The sequence below is a fragment of the Somniosus microcephalus genome, chromosome 9 (assembly GCF_052327205.1).
Source record: "Somniosus microcephalus isolate GS21.2 chromosome 9, FLI_Smic_1.0, whole genome shotgun sequence".
NCBI classification, from domain to species: Eukaryota; Metazoa; Chordata; class Chondrichthyes; order Squaliformes; family Somniosidae; genus Somniosus; species Somniosus microcephalus.
This window is the reverse complement of record NC_140995.1, coordinates 89,673,540-89,697,127: the sequence shown is the minus strand read 5'-3', so window position 1 is coordinate 89,697,127 and position 23,588 is coordinate 89,673,540. Positions and strand designations below refer to the sequence as shown.

Sequence of the window (23,588 nt, the reverse complement as noted above, 5' to 3'; positions counted from 1 at the left end):
CCTTCTGCACCTCAAAAAAATGGGAAAAGTGCCTCAGCACTAACACAAATGGCTTAGCAAGCCAGGGAAGGGGCACCCAGGGTCTCACACGCAGCACTCCAGCTTTGTGCAGGGGTCAATACTGCAAGAGAGATCCTCTACCCACAGGGGCCAGGAGGCCCTCCAGAAAGAATGATGTAAGAGTACATCACTAAGGTCATCACTGTCAGCAGTGTCGCCCCCACGACCTGGCTCCAGTGTCCAAAGAAGCTTCATGACCTCAGACCACTGGTCAAGGTCAGTGAATGCATCTTCAAAAGCCATCTCACACCAACTGCATCACTAGCCTCACACACTGCTCAATGCATGACCCCCACCCACAATCACTCACCTACCAACAATCTGTACCAAACATGAGGCACATCTCCCATTCCTAGCTTCAGCTCACCCCCTTGGAGGAGGCGGTGCTGGCTATTCTTGGCAGGGGCATGGCTGAGCCCTTGGCCAGCGGCAGGGCTGAAATGATACAAGATACTGGTATCCTCATCGTTATCCTCCTTCTGGCATGCACCGCTTGCTTTCCCACCCTCTCCTCACCACAACTCCTCCCTTGTGCCTTCATCATTTCACACACCGAAGAAATCCAGCCTGCCCAGCCACTGGTTGACCAAGAAGAGGGAGAGGAGAGTGAAGAAGAAGAAACACCGTCACTCGATTTCACACTCCCAGCCACCAGCAAGGCCATTTGCAGTGTCCCCCACTGAAAGTCAGCAACCTTCCACCAGCCATGTTGCAGCCACTGGGGTAGCACTGCATGGCATCAGTAGGATAGGCAAAGGCACACACAAGACAGTTACTAAGGGAATGCACAAGGGTGCAGCACTCCCTGTACACTTAAAAAAAACTTTTAACATGTATTGCAGCAAGCCACTACTCAATAACATTTAAAAAATCCAGTCCAAAAGCTTAAATGCAAACTTACCTGAAAGATGTGTGTGTCCCTTTAAGAGGTGCTGACAGTGCCTCTGAGTCTGCTGAACGCTGGGTTTTCACAGCAAGCTTAAGACCCAGTGCTGAACTCAGTGCTGAGGTCCAAGTTCACAGAGGTGATGTTAAGTCGGCGTGTTGTCACCGCTCCCTCATTTAAATTTCCACAGCCATTGCTTTTACCAGCAGCATTGCCAGCCCTAGGAAAATAGCGGATTCTGCGGGGCCCGCCACCAGCTGGCGAAAGAGCTGGTGGCCGCATTCTTTTCGCTACATTTTGACGGTAACGGGTGGCATAAAGCACCCGAATTTTTAGCCCATCGTCTCAGGATAAGGAGTAGGTCATTTAGGACTGAGATGAGTAGAAATTTCTTCACTCAGAATCTTTGGAATTCTCTACCCCAGAGGGCTGTGGATGCTCAGTCCTTGAGTATAAGACTGAGATCGATAGATTTTTGGACACTAAGGGAATCAAGGAATACGGGGATAGGGCGGGAATGTTGAGCTGATGTAGAAGATCAGCCATGATCTTATTGAATGGCGGAGCAGGCTCGAGGGACCGTATGGCCTACTCCTGCTCCTATTTCTTATGTTCCAAGACCTGTCATTTTGGATCTAATTCCAAACCCACAACTGCTCGAATGTCAAATATTATAGGACAGCTCACCCTAGTCCCACAGCAGCTCTGTTCATTTGCATGTAAACTGATGCTCTGGACCAGCTTGGAGGCCAATCCTAAATCAGGAAAAATTTGCACCACCCAAGTACAACCCCTACCGACCATCAGCTTCTGCGCAACTAAGCAGACCCAATGTGTTGACGTATGCCGTGTACCTCCTAATAAGTCACTCAATCTTGTAGTCCTTGAAAGGAGACATAATTCACAAAATCAAAGATATCTGTCGGAGCCACATTCTTCACACTCTTCTTAAGTAGTACATGTGGCGGAGTCCTTTGTGTTGAAAGTACTGCCCTATGGCTTGCATTCCTTCCCAAATTACTGAGCAATGTAGTTTAAAGCATATATAAATGTTAAACATTTCTATTAAATTATATTATTTATTACTGTCCACTGTACTGTAGTCATTATTTAAGCAATTTTAGAAGTGTTTTCTCTAAAGGTGGTGTATAATCTAGTACTGATTAACTGCTGGGTTCAGTCTGGGTTCAGTCTGCATCTCATTGCTTTCTTCCCCATCTCATTTGAATGAAAGCATAAAATAATGCATTATATTTTTGGCACTTTTCTAGAAATGAGAACTTTGCTATCCATCCTTTCATTATCTTTCAGTGGGCAGTAGCTGAAAGAACAATTTTCAGAATTCCATGCTATTTGTCTACTTTTGGGATACCAAAATGAAACCAGAAACACCATTGTTGCTAATATATAATATCGAAGAAATCACAATATCTTCACACTGTATTTTATAGGAATACAAGACCTAGGATTTGGGAATTCCACTTTATGCACCACATTCATCAAATTAAAGGACTACTCTGTTAAAATCAGTGTATCGTCTTGACTGTGTTGGCACTGTTCTTGACTCTGGGATGGTAGGAAAACCTTGCAATTATATAAGCTCCTTTAAAGCGTCAAATATCTCAAGGCAATCCACTGAGGCTGTAAGGTTTACAAAATTCTGCAGAACCCCAAAACAGAAGAATAACCTTATTTAAAACAATTTTGGACCATTACAGAAGAAATCTGTAAAAAGGATAACATGTATGGTTGGGCCTAACAGAAGAATTCAAAGAGTTAAATTACACATTTTCCCTAAATGTAAGGAAGAGATTTTGGACTGTTTTAAGGAATTATTGGGCCAAAGGGATTTAAAATAAAAATCCCAGGAAGATTTGGCTGGTTTAAAAGACATGTTCAGGCTTGCAAAAGGCTGTGACACAGGGGAGGTGGGGTGGGCCCCCGAGTTTGGATATTGGACAGTCTGGGAATGTCCTGGGCCACCCCAGCCTTTACATAAGGACAATGAAACCTGTTCCCACCAAAAACACAGAGACATGAATAAAACAGTACATGCCCCCAGCAACACAAAAGAAAGGAACACAGGTTACAACAATCAAACCACAGTCCAAAACCAATCAAAGAGATTGACAAACGTTTTGCATTTTTAAAACTAGTTTCAGGGCAATCCCGAAACCAGTTGAAGGCCGATTAAAGTTAGATGGGCCATCCCCGAAGCTCGTTAAAGTTTTAAAACCTATTAAAATTAACGAGCCCGCCAAATTTAACAAAGAAACCCGAGATTTGGCGGTCAGATAAGCCAGGCCTCAAATTAGTATAATTGAGGCCTGCCTTTTCAGTGGACAGTCAGCTCAGCAGACAGTTCATCATCAGGCAGCGAAGAACAGCAAGGTCAACAGTTCAGTACAGCTCAATGGATCATCATCATCGAAGACTTGAAGGAACAGAAGGAGAACGAAAGTCGCGGCAACCAAAGGCTACCAGAAACCAACAACCACCAATATTACCACCAACCAGGTGATATTGGGCCACCGCGACCAACAAGAAACCAACCGTCGAAAAACAAAGACTTGTTTCCACTCTACAGGCTAGTCTGACTTACCCCTGGGTAAGACTTGGACACAAAAGACCCTAAAACTAGCCCTAACCAAAGAAAATTGGGTGCTCACCCGACACATCCAACGGCGTGACTAACCGCATCAGCGGACCAACCCAAACTGAAGACCCAACGCAGGTGCAGTCTTCTACCACGTCCGTGGTACGGCAGGCCCCAACCGCCACAACTAAGGAGAACCCCGAAATCGCGAACCTCTACAATCTGTCAAGAAAGTTGTTTTCGTGAGCATTTCCTGGTCCTCTGGATTCCAGCCTAGTTAGTTTAGTGGGGTTGGGAGGGTAAGGGATTTTGTATATTGTAATTCTCCCTCGCTTATTCCGAGTGTTCCCCACCCTTTTAGAGTATAAGCTTTATGGTATTGTATATTTTCCTGTCTCAAAATAAAGATCTGAATTCTTTTGACCAACCCAGGCGTCTGTTGCAAGTTCATTACAACCCCCAAATAAGTCCAAAGCCTCGAACAAAAGGGAGTGGGAGCGATTCGAACCGCTCAAAGGAGTCAGAGGTGAAGCTGACTGAACCCACACACCACCCCTTACAAGGCTGAAACAGGCTCAGGAAACTATTTGGGAGATAACCGAAGGTATAGTTGAAGAGGTAGTTTTAAGGAGACTTTTCCGTGTGGAGAGAGAGGCAGCAAGGCAGTAGGGTTCAGGGAGAGAGTTTAGAGTGCAGAGCTAAGACAACTGAAGGCTCTGCCACCAAAGGTGGAACAGGGGATGCCAGAGGGAGAAGGGCACATGCTACAATGTAGGTCTGGAAGAGGTTGCAGCCAAAGGACATTGAGAGGTCATGCAGGGATTTGTAAACAAGGATGATGATTTTGAATTTAATGGGTTAGTGGATGTAGAGTCAATAAAAGTCATCAGTAAGTGGGGTGATAGGGGAACAGAACTTAGTATGGGTAGGATTCAGGCGGCAGAGATTTGAACGAGTTAGAATTTATGTAGGCTGGTGTTCATAAAACATACGGCACAGGATGAGGCCATTTGGCCCATCGCATCTGTGAACTATCCAATTAGTCCCACTCCCCTGCTCTTTCCCCACAGCTCTGCAGATTTCTCCTTTTCGAGTATATATTCAATTTCCTTTTAAAAGTTACCATTGAATCTGCTTCCATCACTCTTTCAGGCAGTACATTCCAGATCGTAACACTTCATGAGGGAGAAAGTTCTAGTTCAGCAATGATTTGGATTTGAAGATTGTGGGTTTAGCCCCAGATTAGGAGCTTGGGGTAAGAAGGAACAAACTTGCTTTATGTAGCATCTTTCACATCTTCAGCATGTCCCAAAGTGCCTTACAACCAATGGATTGCTTTTGAAGGGCAGTTGCTGTCATGATATAGTAAAATGCAGCAGCTAATTTGGTGGTGTTAGTTGAAGGGGGAATGTTGGCCGGGACACTAGAAGAATGATGTGCTGTTCTTTGAATAGAGCCCTGGGATTTTCTATTGCATCCAGACCGCCATTTAATATCTCATTCAAAAGTAGGTACCTCAGACAGTGCAGCACTCTCTCAGACCTCACTGAAGTGTCAGCTTAGATTACATGCTGAAGGTTGCTTGAACCTGCAGCCTTCTGACCAGAGGCAAAAGTGCTACCAACTCTGCTGTGCTGAAAATCTAAGAATTTAAGTTGCGGGAATGCAATCTTATCGAAAGTGTCATCCTTCAGATAAGACATTAAACCAGTCTGCCTGTTCAGGTGGACATTAAAGATCACAGGGCATTATAAGAAGAAGAACAAGGAATTCTCTCTCTTTCCTGGTCCATAGTCCATCCACAAACAATATCACCATATAATAAATGAACTGGTAATTTATCTCATTGCTGTTTTTTGAATCATGCCACATGATAAACGGCTACAACATATGAGTACAGAACAATAATCACTGCACTTTGAAAAGTAATTTATGGAGATGTTTCTGAGATATGATAAGACACTAATGCAAGTATTTCTTTTCAGTAATTCTCATTTCTTAATCCTTTTGCAAGCAGTTAAGCAGCTGTCGAAACCTACCCCAGGTTTTTGGAGAGGAAGGAGAGGCGAGACATTAAAGATTTGGATTCAGAAAAATATTTTATGATTTTAGCTTTTGTTTTACGATAGCAAGCTTCAGATGTTGGTAGTGTCATTTGGAAAACCTCTATAATCTTTTGCCACAATTTGTTGTTCTTGGAAAAAAATAGTAATGATTGATGGAAGGGTTACCCTTTCTGGCCTCTTTGTGGATCTTCTCCTCCCTGTCCTAATCACTTCACACTGGCTATTTACTGATTAAAAAGCAACTATTTACAGTTTCTGATGAATATCTCAGAGCACAACATCCATGACAATAGGTGGCAAATTGTAGGTAAGAATTTGAGTTCACACAACTTCTTCTCCAGCAGGATTGTGTACATCTGATCTTTTAACAAAGACAGTCAAAGCTGCCTATACTTTCATTTTAAGTTATTCAGCTTTGCATAGTTGGATGATATTTTACAATTATTGTTTGTCCAATATGAATTCTGTGTTTATTTAGGTATTAAACATAATGAGGGTGAAATTGGGTATAGCCCCGCTTGGGGCGCTAGAATTGGCGGTGCGCAAAATCTATCGCCAGGTGCAACTCATCACCACCTCGAGCGATATTGGGTTGCATCGCCCCTAAAGGTGATTGCGGCGTAAAATCAGGCGCTGCACGGGACTCCTAAGGTGCTAACCTGGCGGCGCTACTCAATATCTGGGCGGCCGGGTGCAGCGCAGGTGCTGTCAATAATCGATGACCACGAGACATGCCAGCTCTTAAAGGGGCGGGTCATTTAGGATCAGCAACCACATTCATCGCCCTGTAGGCCTCAAAATCAGCGCTGTTCATTCTGTGGCGTTACAAACTTTGACCAGATGGAGAGGGTGAGGCAGAGAGCGGAGCGCTTTGCCAATGGGGCATTGGATGCTTTGGTTGGCGCAGTGGAGCGCCGGCGCGAGCAGTGCTGTACCCTGACAATGGCAGGAGGCCTCATCAGAACGAGTACCACAGAGCTTGGAGGGAAGTTTCGCAAATAGTCAAATCCAGCAGCGTGGTGGCCAGGACTCCTGTGCAATGCAAGAAGAAGTTCAACGATCTAATTTGGGTCGTTAGGGTGAGTGGCTTTTTGGCAATCTTCTTCATCCCTCCATCTGCACCTGACTTTATGGCCAGAGGGTGCACCTGACTTTATGGCCAGAGGGCGCGCGATGCCCCAGTGGCCATCTGTCAGCCAGCACCCATGTCCCTTTCTGGGAACACACACGCACATTCCACTCAGGGCATACTGTAAGGGCTGTTCCACCATGGGGGGCATGAGATAACCACTCAGGGCATACTGTAAGGGCTGTTCCACCATGGGGGGCATGAGATAACCACTCAGGGCATACTGTAAGGGCTGTTCCACCATGGGGGGCATGAGATGACCACTCAGGGCATACTGTAAGGGCTGTTCCACCATGGGGGGCATGAGATGACAACTTAGGGCAGCATGTTTCATCACTTCCCGTCCTTTCTCCTGCAGGCCAAGCTGGCCAGGAACCGGAGGGAACAGATTCGTACCGGAGGAGGCCCTCCTCAGCTGCAGACACTGATGGACCTGGAGGAAAGAGTCCACCAGATTGTTGGAGGCCGGATGAGTGGTCTTGTCACTACTGGAGCTGCCGACCCCATTGTGCACAGCGATGGTAAGGTCATCACCTTTTTGAACTGCCTCCTTCCACTTGCTCCCCCCACCAGCATGCTTTTTCACTCTGGACCCATGTCAGAGCATTGCAGCACTCTTGCATCCCTTGCTGCCACCCTGTCCTTTCGCTAAAGCCACTCTTCAACCTCCCTGCTTTCAGATGCTGCATCACCAGCTCGGGAGCTGGGCCATCAAGCTGCCAGGGACACTGACTCCAGAGGCGAAGAGCAGGAGGAAGCCAGACCATCCGTACCACCCTCAGGCGAGCCAGCCCATCTGCAGACTGGGGATAGTGCTTCCCTGGAGGGGAGCGGGGGGGATGGCTCTGAGGAGGAACCAGTTGCAGGAACCAGCGGGCTCCAGCAACGCAAGGGGGGTAGGGAAGCTCGGGAGCCGTCTCCCCGGAGGGCGAGTCAGGCCACGACGACTGCTGCACAGAGCGCAAAAGAGGTGCGTTCCCTCGCAGAAATGAGTGCCCAGGCTCGGCTCAGGCACACTGAGCTGATGGCTGCAGTGGCAAGGATGCCTGAATCCATCGAGACACTGGCAAGGAGTGTGCAAGACTTCGGGGCAGCACAGGCGAGGAGTGTACAAGACTTCGGGGCAGCACAGGAAAGGAGTGCCCAGGGCTTCACGGCAGCACAGGAAAGGAGTGCCCAGAGCTTCGGTACAGCACTGGAAAGGACTGTCCAGGGCTTCGGTGCATCACTGGAAAGGACTGTCCAGGGCTTCACCGAAGCACTGGCACCTGCCACGCAAGTGCTGATTGCTGCCACGCAGTCACTCGCTGGCCTCATGCAGAGACAGATTGAGGCCACGCAAGCACTGACTGCTGCCACCCTCGATGGATCAGGCAGGATTACCCGGGGCCCTTGCAGCACCACAGCAGGCCAGCAATCTGTGGACCAGCCGATTGGTTCGCATGGTTCGCATGCTGCGGTGCTGCCCTGTCAGAGTGCCAGTGTGTCGGCCGACCACGGAGCAGGTGTCCGCTCTCAGGATGTCAGCAATCCTGATGCCACCGCTGGCACGTCTCCACTGCAGCTGCCATCAACTGCAGGACAGACTGCTTCCACCCATGCCCAGCTGGAGTAGTCAGCATCCGGGCCCTCCAAGTCCAAAATCCATCCAGGCCGTCCCTCAGGGGCATCTGCGCTTTCAGACAGTCATCAGGCATCCCCCAGCCTTCATGCAGCCACTGGGGTCCCATTACGGAGGAGCTGCAGGGAGCGAAGGGGCCGTTCTCGCAAGAGAAATAGATCACCATCAAAGGGGATCTGTAGTAGAAGGTGCTGCTGAGATGTCTAGAAATCAAGGTCGTGGACGCTGGTCTTATTTGTCCGTGTGTAATTGAGACACGGACTGCAGGAGTTGGTTACAACAGGTGTTTACTGAGTGGAGACAAAACTGGAGCTACTATGCAAAGTTACTGCACAGGCTTATATACAGGGGTGGTCACTACTGGTACTGCAGTATACAGGGGCTGCAGAATATAGTTCCTTCTGCAAAGTACATACACTACAATTCCTCCCTTTTTAGCTAAACAGTACATAACATTTGATTAATAATTAAATAACATATTTACAATGTAGTTGCCATATGCATTAGCTGAAGTTAAGCAATTATAAGTTCAGTCTTTGAGGAGGCTTCCTGATTCTGTCTGGATAACGCTTCTTTGGGGTATCAGGTTCTTCTAGCAAAGTTGATTCAGGATCAACGTCGTTGTTTGGTTCGTCTGCTTCCAATATCACCGATTCTAAGGTAGATGCAATTGGTACTTCGGTTTCATCACCAGGTGTATCGGATCGTGGTGTGGATTTGACGTTTTCCAGTGACTCTAGAATCTGGTCAGCATGGCGTCTTACAATTCTCTCTCCAACGTCCACGGTATACATTAGAGGTCCTTGCCGTGTGCAGATCGTTCCTGGCTGCCATTTCTCTGTGCGGTAGTCCCGGGCCAAAACTGGTTGACCTATCTTAAAACTCTTGGTCGGCCTTTCATTCATATTCTGAAACTGCCTGTTCTCCACATCTCTTCTGATGTTTGGCTTAACCAAATCCAAGTGGCATCGTAGTCTTCGATTGAAGAACATCATGGCTGGAGTTTGGTTGGTAACCGCATGTGTCGCATTCCGGTAGGCAAACAAGAAGTTATCCACCTTGTGTTGTAGGGGTATGTCTTCATTACACATTGCCTTGATAGCCTTCTTGAATGTTTGAATGAACCTCTCAGCCAATCCATTGGTGGCTGGATGATATGGGGCGGATGTGTAATGCTTAACACCATTGTTCTTTAAGAACCTCCGGAACTCTTCAGACACAAACTGTGGTCCATTGTCGGAGCAAATCTGTTCAGGCAGCCCATTTCTGGCGAATATGGTTCGTAAGACTGTGATAGTTTTTTCTGTGGTGGTTGAGGACATTTTTATTACCTCTGGCCACTTTGAATGTGCATCCACCGCAATTAAAAACATCGAGTCCATAAATGGACCAGCAAAATCAATGTGCACCCTTTGCCATGGAGATGAGGGCCACTCCCATGGATGTAGAGGGGCTTGTGGTGGGGCATTTTGGACCTTCTGGCATCCTGTACAGCTCTTGGTCATCTCTTTGATTTCTCGATCGATTCCCGGCCACCACACAAACGCTCTGGCTAAGTTCTTCATTTTTACCCCTCCCAGATGACCCTCATGAAGCTCATTGAGCACTCTATCCTTCAATTTGGGTGGAATTACTACTCTGGATCCACACATCAAGGTTCCTCTGCACACTGACAGCTGTTCTCTTCTCGGCGAGAATGCTGGCAACAGTGGTTCGCCATGTGCTGGCCATCCCTTCACCGTTAAATCATAGACCCTGGAGAGTGTCGGGTCATTTCGTGTTTCCTTTTCTATGTTTGCATTCGTCACAGGTAGACATTCGACTATGGTCGAGTGGAATATCTCCACAGGATCCACTGCAGGTGCTTCTTCCACCGTCGGCAACGGTAGGTGCGACAATCCATCAGCATTCCCATGCTGTTTAGTTCCTTTGTACTTGATGTCATATTGGTGTGCCCCTAGGGAAAGGGACCACCTCTGTAGCCGTTGTGCTGTCATTATCGGGACGCCCTTCTGAGGGTTGAAAATGGAGACGAGAGGTTGATGATCAGTTAGTAGAGTAAATTTCTGACCGTGCAGGTAGTGATTGAACTTCTTCACCCCCCACACCAGGCTGAGGGCCTCTCTGTCAATCTGGGCATAGTTACGCTCGGCTGAAGTTAACGAGCGTGACGCAAAAGCTATCGGCCTCTCTGAACCATCAAGGAATTTATGTGACAGTACCGCTCCAATGCCGTAGGGAGACGCATCACACGCCAGTCTTATCGGTAGTGATGGGTTGTAGTGAGCCAATACCTCTCTTGAAGTGATTAGGTCTTTACTCTTCTGAAAGGCCCGCTTACATTCATCGCTCCATTTCCATGCTACTCCAGTTTGTAGTAGGGCGTTCAGTGGGTGCAGAATTGTGGACAAATTCGGCAAAAACTTATGGTAGTAATTCACCAATCCGAGGAATGACCTCAGTTGCGACACATTTTCAGGCGCTGGAGCCTTAACTACCGCTTCAATTTTGTCAGGGGACTTATGTAACCCCTCTTCATCAATCACGTGGCCACAATACGATATCTGTTTCTTAAAAAACTCGCACTTGGGGTGATTGGCTCGTAGCCCGTGTTCTCTTAGTCTAGTGAGCACCTGCTCTAGGTTGGCAAGGTGTTCACTGTCATTTTCACCTGTCACTAGGATTTCGTCCAAGTAACACTGAGTCCCCGGAATCCCTTGCAGGACTTGTTCCATCGCTCTTTGCCATATCGCCGGAGCTGATGCTACTCCGAATACCAGTCGATTATACTGGTAAAGACCTCTGTGAGTGTTTATCGTGAGATACTTCCTAGAGGATTCTTCAACCTCCATCTGCAAATATGCTTGTGCTAGGTCAATTTTTGTAAAACGCTTCCCTCCAGATAGTGAGGCGGAAATATCTTCTATCCTCGTGTACTGTGTGAAGGACTGGGTTCACCGTCACCTTGAAGTCCCCACAGATGCGAACCGTCCTTGGCTCCTCAGACTTATTGTTTAACGTTTTCTTCATGACAGGAACGATGGGTGTCGCCAACTCGCTCTAGTCTACCTTAGATAACACGCCTGCATTCTCCAGATTCTCCAGCTCTGCCTCGACGGCTGGGCGAATTGCATACGGTACCGGTCTTGCTTTGAAAAACTTGGGAATTGCATTCTCTTCTATTTTTATCGAGGCGGTTACGCCTTTAAGAGTTCCCAGTTCTTGTTGAAATACCTCTTTAGCGTTAGCTAAGATTTTTGACAATCATCCAGGTGTGATGTCGTCATCCTTTTTACCAGCCACAGTCAGTGCCTGAATGGAGTGCCAGTCTAAACTTATCTTTCTGATCCATTCACGTCCCAATAACGGTGGTCCACCATCTTGCAGTATGTACAGATACAATTTCTGTATTTCCTTGCCGTTGTATTCGACAGGCACCCTTATTTTCCCTCTGGGGTATACTTTCTGCCCCGTATACGTCTTCAAGACAATGGATGTCTCTTTCAAGGGTATGTGTGAGAATAGCCGCTCGTAGTCTCGTCGATTCATGACGGTCAGGGCTGATCCTGTATCCAATTCCATTTTGACTTGGGACCCTGCTATCGTGAGGGTGACCCAAATGGTTCGGTGATCCTCTTTTGCGATTATGTTGCGAAGTTTGAGACAGCTTAGTCTCTTGCTCCCGGATTCACTATCGCTCTTCTGGTCTTCGGAACTACTGTCCGTCATCTTTTGTACTTTCCTGTACTGTTCCTTAGTAGCCTTTTTGTTGTCGTTAGTCTTCTTCCCAGACCTGGAAACTCGTGCAATGTGTCCCATCTTTCCGCATTGCCTGCATATTTTGTCCTTGGACCAGCAGTCCTTCTGGTCATGGGTTGTTCTGCCGCAGCGATAACATTTTTCAAATCCCCGTGTCATTTCGTGGGTGCCGTATTCCTGTGGCTTTTGCTGTATTTCCGCAGCTCCCCTTACTGCTGCTTCGTACGATACTGCCACGCTGAAAGCCTTATCTAGCGTCAGCTCTTTCTCTGAGAGTAACCTCTTCTGGGTTCCTTCACTCAGGAGTCCACAGACAAATTTGTCCCGTAGGGTATCTGCCAGTCCTGCTCCGAACTGGCAGTGCTTTGATACCTTGCGTAGTTCCGTAAGGTAATCAGCATTGCTCTCATCTTTATGCTGATTTCTCTTGTGGAATTTAAATCTTTCTGCTATCAGCAGCGGTGTAGGATTTAGGCGTTCCTGTAGGATATCAACAATTTCGTTAAAACTCTTCGCCATCGGTTTGGCTGGAGTGATCAGGTTCCGCAATAGGCCGTACGTTCTTGCGCCCATTAAGTTTAGTAGTACCGATGCCTTTTTCTCATCGGCTACTTCGTTTGCCTTGCAATATACTTCGACTCTTTCCACATACGTGGTCCAGTCTTCTATTGCATTATCGAAGGCAGTGATATTGCCAGTCTTCGGCATCTTGGAAATCTAAGATGGTGCCTCCCGCGCTTTGCCTTCTTCCCCGATTGAACAAAATGGCGCCTCCCGCGCTTTGCCTTCTTCCCCGCTGGATTAAGATGGCGCCTCCCGCGCTTTCTGTCTTCTCCGCTGCTGCTAGCGCTGTTGCTGGCGTTTTTATGCCTTGATGGCGACGCCCTATGGTCTTCGCGCACTTCCCCCCCGCGCTGCTGCTAACGCCACTCTCCGCGGTCCCCGTGGCAAACTTCTGCTCCTCGCGGCTTTCTGCGCTTCTAATTTCTTTTATTTTCCCGTCGTCAGAGCAAACCCTATGGGACACTTCCCTCCCTCTTCTCGGGTCTGTACGCTGCCCGGCTTCGTAGCACCCTGTGTGCTCCACCCTCTCTCTCCTCTTCCCGACAACGCTGCTCGGCCCCGTTGAAAAGCCACCCGATCGAGCTCTAGCCCGCCGCAGCCCAGGAAGGATCAGTGTACTACCTGCCACCAACCCGATTAGCTGGAACACCATAGACAGGATAACCAAGCCCCGCTCTCGACAGCCTCTCCTGCAAATCTTCAAATCCGATGAATCAGAGGCGGTTGCCCACAGTCGACGCCCGTTTCTTCTGTTTTTTTTTCCTTTCTTCCTTCTGGCCTCAACCTCTAACAACTTCGCTTCAGGGATGGATCCCAGCCTCGTCGCCAGTATTATGCCCGTGTGTAATTGAGACACGGACTGCAGGAGTTGGTTACAACAGGTGATTACTGAGTGGAGACAAAACTGGAACTACAATGCAAAGTTACTACACAGGCTTATATACAGGGGTGGTCACTACTGGTACTGCAGTATACAGGGGCTGCAGAATATAGTTCCTTCTGCAAAGTACATACACTACAGGTCTGAATGTTAGTAATGTTTTGGATAGTCTCCCGGGTGTGCGAGCCACTTGCTCTGAATGTTAGTAATGTTTTGGATAGTCTCCCAGGTGTGCGAGGCACTTATATGTTAGTTTGTTAGTTAAGCTTTCTGGTGCCATTGCTTTGTCATGTTGGAAGGAAGCACATTTTTCAAAATAAACAAATTATTTTATTGACATTGGCCATGTCTGCTCTTTACATTCATACTGGCCTTCATAGGCTTTGGGTTATCCGAATGGTTCCATTCCTGGTCTTCGATTGGCACCAAGAATTCCATCAGAGGGGCCTAGAACCGACTCCTTATCAGCCTCTGACGGACAGCCCTTCCAGTTTCTGGGACCCTCCCGTCTTGGTCCTCCTCCTCCTGCTCCTCCTTCTCCTCTGCTGGTCCTTCAATGTCTGCTGGCATTGGCTGGGTGCGCAGGGTGGCGAGGTTATGGAGCATGCAGCAGACAATGACGAAGTGGGAGACTCACTCTGGTGAGTACTGCAAGGCGCCTCCCGAATGGTCCAAACAGCGGAACCGCTGCTTCAGCACGCCGATTGTGTGCTCCACAATGTTCCTCGTCGCCTGATGGCTGACGTTGTAGTGCTCTTCTGCAGGGGTGCTGGGCGAACGGAGCGGGGTCATCAGCCATGGGCACAGAGGATAGCCCTTGTCACCGAGAAGCCAGCCTTCTGGGTGAGCCGGGGCCTCGAAAAGGTCTGCTACTGAAGTCTGGCACAGGATGAATGCGTCGTGGCTGCTGCCTGGGAACTGAGCATTGACCGCGAGGATCAGCTGCCGGTGGTCACAGACCAGCTGCACATTCAAGGAGTGGAACCCCTTGCGGTTGCGGAAGTCATCAGGATTCAAAACAGGCGCCCGCAAAGCGACGTGCGTGCAGTCAATGGCGCCCTGCACCATGGGGAAGTCCGCTATTGCTGCGAAGCCCTCTGCACGCTCCCGCTGCTTCTCCGGTGTCACAGTGAAGGAGATGTACTGCCGCCGCCTTTTAAACAGGGACATCTGTTACTTGCTGGATGCAGCTATGCACCGCAAACTGGGAGATGTTGGCAATGTCCCCAGTTGCTGCCTGGAAGGAGCCGGTCGCATAGAAATTCAGTGCTACTGTAATCTTGACAGCCACCGGCAGAGAGGTCCTGCACTTTATCTGCGGCTGAAGATCTGCCTGAAGCAGGTGGCACAGCTCAGTCACCACCTCCTTTCTGAATCGCAGCCTCCTAAGACACTGCTCCTCCGACATGTTGAGGTAAGAGAACTGCTGCCTGAATACCCTGGCAGCGTAAGGTCTGGTGTGGCGACGTCTGTTGGCCCTCCTCCGTCTGGCCATTCCTGGCCCTCTCTCCCTCCGTCTCTGTGCCCTTTCCAGATGGTCGAGCATCAAGACGTTCCCCTCCAAAGCAGCCCCCATAATAATAGGTAACAAGAAATTATACAGGGTGTAAAGGCTCACCAGCAGCAGGGTGATGGTCTGAAGGCTGAAGGTCCTCTGGCAGCGCTGGGTCACTAGTGATATGGCTCTCAGAGTGCAACCCTGCAACTCTGTGAAAATCCCAAAGAAGTTGTGCTCCCAAAATGGCTGCTGCTTTTATACCAGTGCAGTCCCCTTTAAAGAGTGCCCCCCTAAGCCCAAGAGCGACTGGGGAACGTTCCAGTAAGCTGTCCTTATTAGCACCAGGCGGAACGAAGGGGCGCACCACTGAATTTCCGGTCCGGGGCGACAAAAAGGCGTTGCACACTGAAATGATGTCATGATCTGCCTGCGCCCGCGAGCGGCCGCTAAGATTTAGCATCGGCACTAAAAGCCACTCAATATGGCAAGAGGCGCTGGGTTCATTGCGCCCGGCCGAAAATTGGCTAACGCCCCACTTCTCGGCCTCTTTAGGCGCTAATTGCTGGCGCTACCAACCGAATTTCTCCTCCAATGGGCTGTATATTCCGATGCCTATGGGTGTGTACGTGCTGTGTAAACACCCGTAGGGACATCAGAAATGTCGGTTTCAGGCATGCGAAGCGCATACGCTGAAAACTAGCATCTCTGATCTGTCAAGAATGCTCGGCAGATCGGACGCCTGCCCTAGAGAAGGGCCTCTGCGGGGGGGGAGTTCTGCTTTCTGGAGAACCTCTGCCCGCAGAAAACCCTTAAAAATCTTACGCCTGATAAAAGCAGGTGTAAGGCCTGCTTTTACCAGCATAAGAGTTGAAAAAAAGTTTTTTAAAAAATTCACTCATTTATAATTTAAAAATACTTTTAAAAAAGGTAAGTTTATTTTTAGCCCTGTAAAAAACTTTAATTAAAATATTTAATTTAATGTAATTTTAACTCATTTTAAAAACGTGATAGCTTTAAAAAAATTTTTTTTTAATGTTTTGGGTGTTTTTGGGGTGATCTCCATTCATATATTTGACGGGTCTATCTGTCAAAAGTATGAAAGCAGATTCCCTTCTCCTATTGGCTGGCCTGGCTCACGTGATCCCAGGAACCGCATGCGCCTCTGGGATACGTGGGCCCTGCGCATTTCGAGTTGGAGAGGCCCAGGAATGGAAGTGTCCGGACCTCGGGAGCCTTCAGGTAAGTTCGTAGATTTTTTTCCGATAGGAGGCATCCGCACGCAGGAAGCCTCCTATCGGAAATTACGGGCCAATGCCTTTATTTCTGTCTCAGTCTTGGATCCCTTTGGAAAATCTTGAGGCAATATTGTAATAAATAGCCTGTTTTAAGCTGGTCATGAAAAAAAAATCAGACCAAATGTAGTACTTTTTTTCTTAATGACTAAAGCTGCCATAATTAGAGCCTGAAAGTTCACTTTGCAGTTTAGGGTGAAATGTAAAATATGAAGCAATTATAATTGTACTCACTAGTGAGTCCTAATTAGATTTTTTTTGTCTGTAAGCGTGTCAAATAACGCCAATCAACCTTGGGGCAAACTTATTCACTTAATTGCTAGATTTCTCCAGTTGAGACAGACCACAGCCCACTGGTTGCCATCATAAAAAAAATCTGAATGAGATGTCTCCAAGGATTCAACGAATCATGATGAAGCTGCAAAGATATGACTTTGAACTGATCTACACACCAGGCAAATACATAGTGTTAGCAGATGCACTATCCCGAGCACCCACAATGAGTCAAGTGAGCTCCACTGAAGAAGACGTGGATGTTCATGTGAGTATGGTCACTGCTGCGCTGCCCGTGTCAGACACAAAATCAAAGCAAATAGCAGAAGAAACAGTAAAAGGTACAGTGTTACAAACAGTAATAGAGAACATTCATCATGGTTGGCCAAAAGGTTCCTGTCCAAAATACTTTCACATAAGGTCAGAATTGAGTGTCACAAGTGGACTATTACTAAAACAGAACAGAATAGTCATTCCACAGGCTCTACGTCAAGACATGCTCAAAAGGATTCATGAGGGACACCTCGGAATTGAAAAATGCAAAAGGAGAGCAAGAGACACTGTTTATTGGCCTGGCATAAATAAGGACATTGAGAACATGATAGGCAGATGTGAGACATATCAGAAACACCAGAACAATCTCATGAAAACACATCAGACTTACCCGTGTTAAGAAGATCCACACGTGTAGTAAAAAAGCCTGATAGACTTAATCTTTGAGTACAAAGAAAAACTATATTGAAAATGTATTGACTGTTGTGAAAATGTTTATGTTTATAGAGCACTAACAAATGTGTTACTGATATCTTCTTTATCGTGTTTCTTGAAAGTTGATTGATATTGATTTTGTTTAACCTCAAAGAAAGGGGGATGTAATGATCAATAACATGTCATTCTGGAGTGGTACACTAGATGGAGCCGTAGAGCTGTATATTTAGTTGTATGTGTTTAAGACTACACTACCCACAATGCACTAGGCTACCCAGAAGGCAGTAGTCAAGATGGAAGCCTGCGCACACAAGCACACATGCTGAATCTCTACAGATGCTGTGCCTAGAGAACGTGTACTGAATAAATGACTAAGCAAAAGCTAGCTGTTCATAATAAGAATGTCTAGTTATTAATGAACATAACACCTCCCACTCTCTCAATTCACCTGAGGATCTCAGCGGTCGTTCAAGCTGGTGGATATTGCTACCTCTGGGGCCGCAAATGGCAGCTGCAGCTGAAGCGCATGCAGTATGTGCTGCACCGGGATCACGCCCCAATTCGGGCACGGTCCAATTTCTAGGCCAATGTGTTTATAGCACGCGCCCAAAAATGGCCTATTATTGACTTTTTCAAATTGGAGTTTCAAAACTTAAGACACAATCCCTATATCTTTAAATGAATAATAGAAGCATGTCAAAACAGTACTCATAGCAACTGGTAAATGTGGGAATGACTAAGACAGCACTGTCATATGTTATTCACAGACCTTAATTACACTGCATCTATGTGTTTGCCCCAACTAATGGGGTTAAGGCTCGTCTTGCAGATCATCCTCTCAACCTTCTCAAGTTGACCCCATTTAAATCATTCTGGACCATTTGTTCCTCAGCTACCATTTTTTCCTTTCACTTGAGTAATGTGTCACATGAAGAAGGTAATAAATGGTTCACTGTTTGCATTTGCCATCTTTATTGCTGAACATGTGTTTCATATATTAACTGAGCCCATTCCTTCTCTCCTTACAATGAACTGCAGCCCTGCATCCAGCCAGTTTAGCAAAAACGGTCCTGCATATATACCTTACACATCTGTGCATAATTATCTTAATCTAGAAGAGGTTTAGGCAAGGTCTTTCTTCACAAAAAATGCTATAAAAGTGCCCTAAGCACATTACACTGTAGGATAGGACTATGCACAGTAGTGTGTGGAGACAATCTGAAATGAAAATGTATTGCTTCGGGATGAAAACCATGTGGAGATACTGCTCATTCATCATAAGTGCAGTTCAACTTGTTAACCTATAGTGCACAATCAAAACCAAAATATGGCAACAAGGTGAATTCAAGATCTTGGCCAACGTCTTTACAAGTGAAAGGTTTAAGTGTCAGTAGTAACAACCTGTTTAACAGTGGAGTAACCCTTCATTGGCGTTTGATGCATTATAGAATCAGACAAGGAGCCGGCACTAGCGTACCTCCCAACTTAGCAAAGCTCCTTTTTAGTCACCTTTGGTAAATTGCTGGCCTTTTCTAAGTGGAGATGCTTCTCTTGGAACATGAGGGTTAAAAGTTAATCGTACTCCTTCATTAATATTGGGTTATCAGTTCCTAGCAAAAATACTGAGAGCTGTGCTGCTGCAGAGAAAACATTCTCTTCAATCCACTCCACTGTTTACAGACCAAGTGCTACTCCGTGATTGCTGTGATTATGAACTAGCAAGCATAAGCAGCTCTGTAAAGGTCGTGAGGATTAAAACAGAATCAAATACAATCAAATTCACATCATTCACCACAAAACACCTTGTGGCAACTTCAGTTTGCAGCCAATACATGCAGATTTCCAGTCTCAGCAGGAAGTTCCACAGGCTCCTCAGCCATATGCAGATTGGGATGTCTCAATGGACAGTTTAGATTTGAATATCCAATTATATGACTGGAACCAAAACCCAACTGACTAAATTGGTTTCTACAAAATTGGTGCTTCTCTGTTTCCAAGTTAAGATATCACTAGGTATAAGTATATGGAAGCCTTCTACAAAATAGGGTTTGGGCAATTTACAAATATTTTGAGGGATCAAAGCAAATTTCTACAATAGATAAATGTATCATACATATATTCTTAAATTGTAACTTAATAAAAATAGTACAATGCAGAAGATGACAGTTGCAATAAAAAGTCATGTGTAGAAGATTCAGCAGTTATTATATATAACTATGTGGGACTAGAAAGAAGACAATATTATTTTTAAAGACTCCAGACAATGTACAGTACCTTCCATCATGTCCATGTCTCCTGGGGGGACACAGTGGCCTGCGTGGCTTATGGCCCAGATGGGATACTTCTGGTTGAGAATCTTGTGTAAAATCTGCATGAAGGGCTTATAGTAACATACTATCCCTGGGTTCCCTGTGAAAATACACAAAAGACAATGGGTCTTTTAGAAAAATGTGCAAAAGTGGAAGAAAACAAGCCACATATTCAGTTTTGAAATCACAAAACATGCAGTAGAGGAAGAAATTTATGATTGTTTAACCTATAAGAGGTTAAATTTCCTGGAAGAAACAAGCAAAATATAAGGTTTCTAATTTCGAGATAAATGTCAGCATATTTATCTTGAATACTATCCAACACAATTGAAGACAAAAGTCTAAAATAAACAAACATAGAATGGATATAATTTCAAACTCAAAAAAATTTAACAAATGCCCTGCATAATTCATCATTAGATTAATAGCACTTCAAGTATATCCAACATTAGTAACACAGTAGGTGAAACGAATGGAATACTACCTTTGAAAAAAATTGTAGAAACGTGGTGCACAAATGTTTTGAAAATACATATTGCATGTTATTTTCTATTTCCACAAAAGTTAAAGTAAAACATATGCAACTAAAGACAACACTGGGGAGCAGATTGTACAATACTCGCATTTAGAAATCCATCTCTGAAGGTCATTCCGTCTCAGCAGGAAGTTCCACAAGCTTCTCATCCACGCCACTAGATAGAGCAATTCGCCTCAGAGAGGAGAAAAAATTGTCAAAATGACCTAGGTCATCCACCAAGTGTTCCTTCCCTCAACATCTAAACTCGCACATGAAGACTTGCCACTTGGGCGAGGTGCCAGGTGGGCTGTCAACATCTCTTGAATCAATACTTTCAGGAAAGGATGGGAGAAAATGATAATTGCAGCATTAAAATGAATTGAGAACAATACTGAATGGTCATACTTAGTCATAACTTAGAATGTCAAGTTCAATTGCAGATTATTTTGTAGGTTTTCCAAATCAAGTAGTGTTCTTACTCAAAGCCCATCCTTAGATACGGTTGCTCAGAAACCTGGTCCATTCCTTATTCCTGAAGAGAATGCAGGAGCCAGAATCAGTTACTGTATATTTAACCAATATGTAGATTGTAATTTATTATACACGATATACTTGCAGACTTGCCACTAGCTTTTAAAATATTAAGTGTGTAAATTCTATAAAGCAGTCATGGGTCACACATCACATGCATACACAGTAGGTAGCATGCACAACTGGCTGGCAAAAGATAATTTTATTGCAAGAGTCAGAGACAGAATGACAGAAATTACAATAAAAATGTATGAAAGCCATACTACAAGACCAAGAGTATGAAAGATGAACAGATACAGAAAAAAAGTGAAACTCAAAATGAGAGATACAACTAGGGAGAGAGAGAGAGAGGGAGAGGGAGAGAGAGGGAGACAGTTTTTATTTTTTTCCTCTCAGCAATGCCATAGGAGATCAAATAAAAATCTAACAATGAAATAAAAGGAACGAGACAGTGGGTAGCTACACACTAGCCTTTTCATCTCTAGGATGTGAGTTTGAATCCAGCCCAGAATGATGAGATAAAAGTCTCTTCTCTTTGCCACCTATCCTATCCTAACTCGCATCAAGTCCCATTCACCCATCACCCCTGTACTCGCTGACCTACATTGGCTCCCAGTTCAGCAATGTCTTGATTTTTAAATTCTCATCCTTGTGTTCAAATCCCGCCATGGCCTCGCCCCCCCCCCCCCCATCTCTATAACCTCCTGCAGCTGTGCAACCCTCCGAGAACTCTGCGTTTCTCCAATCTGGCCTCTTGTGCAACCCCCACTTCCTTTGCCCCATCACTAGCAGCCATGCCTTCAGCCATCTAGGCACTAACCTCTGGAATTCACTCCCTAAAGCTCTCCACCTCTCTCTCCTCCTTAAAACCTACCTCATTGATCAAGCTTTTGGTCACCTGTACTAATGTCTCCTTTGGCTCGTGTCAATTTTTGTCTGATTATACTCTTATGAAATGTGGGGTGTTTTAGTGCGTTAAAGACGGTTTTTAAATCCAAGTTGTTGTTCTTGTAGCTGTAAAGGTAAAATGGATTTGGGCAGTCTTAATTCAATTAAGTTGGTCCTACAATTCAAAATTGATTGGCAAACTCACTCTGATAGGCACAGGACTACTATTGTAGGAAATAGAAAAATGTCACGTAGGTACAATAGGGAGTGCTATGGTTGAAGTTGAAATCTTTTGAAAGCTTTACATCTAACTGTGTTACATATGATCTGATGCTTGATGTTGACTGAGTTTCTGAAATGGAAGCATACAGATGGCCAGTGTACAACTGGTAACAATTAAGGTCCACATGTGTGAGTGAGTTATGATGGCTATGACACAAGTTGTCTTTTTTTATAAACCCTGGTTTGTGTTCTCTTTATGCAATTATCCAGGCTCTAATTATCCATGTTTTCGATTGTCAGTGAGAATTTCGTGCCAACAGTTTTGATTAATATCTGTAATACCTTGAAATGCATTTGTGATAGTGAGCATAATGCATGCCAACTAACATCAGCCAGCTGATGTCTTCAAGTAGGCAGCTCCACTGAGATCAGCGCTGGAGGTGAGTGTGTGCTGCCTTCAGTGGTTACCAGTGGAGCTTGGGGATGGGTAGAGATAGCATGAAGAGAATATTTTTGATTGACTCTCTCAGGTCTGATGGCTGGAGTTGAAAGTGGGTGTATGGGTAGATTTGATTAGCTGTCCAGCTCCAGCTAACCTTATCAGCAGAAGCAGAGCAACAGAGGAGAGTGTTGCTGGGAGATCTCAATTATCTTCCAACTTCCATTATGCTCTGGGGGAGCGGAGCTCACCGCTGTTTTCACAATGGTGGATAATCAAATTTCCATTGTATTTGATTCATTTTTTCTGTTAAGCGTTTAATTTCAAATTGATTTTCATTTAGGTCTTTGCTGATTTTGAGCAGACTTAGCAATTTGCATTTAATGATAGCTTAGCGAATGATACACAATATAATGTCATACAATACTGAGGGGAGAAAGGCAGAAAAACAATGGCCCAGTAATTCGGGTCCCAACGCGTGAGTACGGATGGGGTACTCACGCGTGGGCCCGATGGAAGTGCCGGTTTTCAGGATGCACAGCGCATGCACTGAAAACCGGCATTTCCTGTCCTCTGAAGCAAGGGGTTAAGAGGCGGAATGCGTGCGACGTTTCAGGCAGCGCGTGCGCGCTGAAATTCCTTTTTTTTTTTTTTGAAGAGTTGCCCGTGCGTAAAGGCCTCCGGTTTTTACGCGTGAAAAAAGCAGACGTAAGTACTTAGTTTTAAAAGGTAAGTGGTCTATTAATAAAATTTAGAACATTTTTCCCACAGGTTTATTATTTTTAAAGAATTTACAGTAAGGTAAGTGTATTTTTAGACCCGATTTGTTAAAAAAATATTTTTTCAAAAATTTGATTAATTGTTTAAAATAGTTTTTTTACAGTTATTCATAGTTCATTTATTTAGTGGGATATTTTTTTAACTTTTATTTGAAGTTTAAGTACTGTTTTGGGCGCCCGGAGTTTTCATGAGTTTGACAATTCTTACTATCAAACTCATGAATGAACTTTTCCCTCCTCCGATTGGTTGCCCAGTGCTCACGTGATCCCAGCCGGCTCATCGAACTAACTGCGCCGCTGGATCACGCAAGCACAGCGCACCGGGAGCTGGACCGGGTCACAGAGCGGAAATCCACGCAGGCCCAGGCCTCAAATGTCGGCGTGCTAGGTAAGTGTAGGTCAGGGGCTTGCACCCGCGGGAAGCCCCCGACCCAAATTTCTGGGCCAATGTATTCAAATTTTCTAAAAGAAAATTAACATTCGAATAAAGGCAACATATGTTGGGAGGAAGTGGTTTACAGAAAGAAAAGACAGAAGTTGCAGCACTGGTTTGAAGAAAGCATAAACATCA

The 23,588-nt window shown here is 45.6% G+C and overlaps 1 protein-coding gene across 3 annotated transcripts in view; it reads right to left on the bottom strand.

Annotated features, from left to right (window-relative positions):
* ldah (lipid droplet associated hydrolase) overlaps positions 1-23,588 on the bottom strand; it is a 535,005-nt gene that overhangs the window by 312,065 nt on the left and 199,352 nt on the right. For 2 of the 3 annotated variants that reach the window (XM_085996831.1, XM_085996830.1), the window contains exon 3: positions 19,607-19,741. In XM_085996831.1, coding sequence (XP_085852957.1) covers positions 19,607-19,741 — 135 coding nt within the window. Of the gene's footprint in view, positions 1-19,606; positions 19,742-20,563; positions 20,691-23,588 lie in introns of all 3 variants that reach the window. The other variant, XM_085996832.1, reaches the window with a different exon arrangement.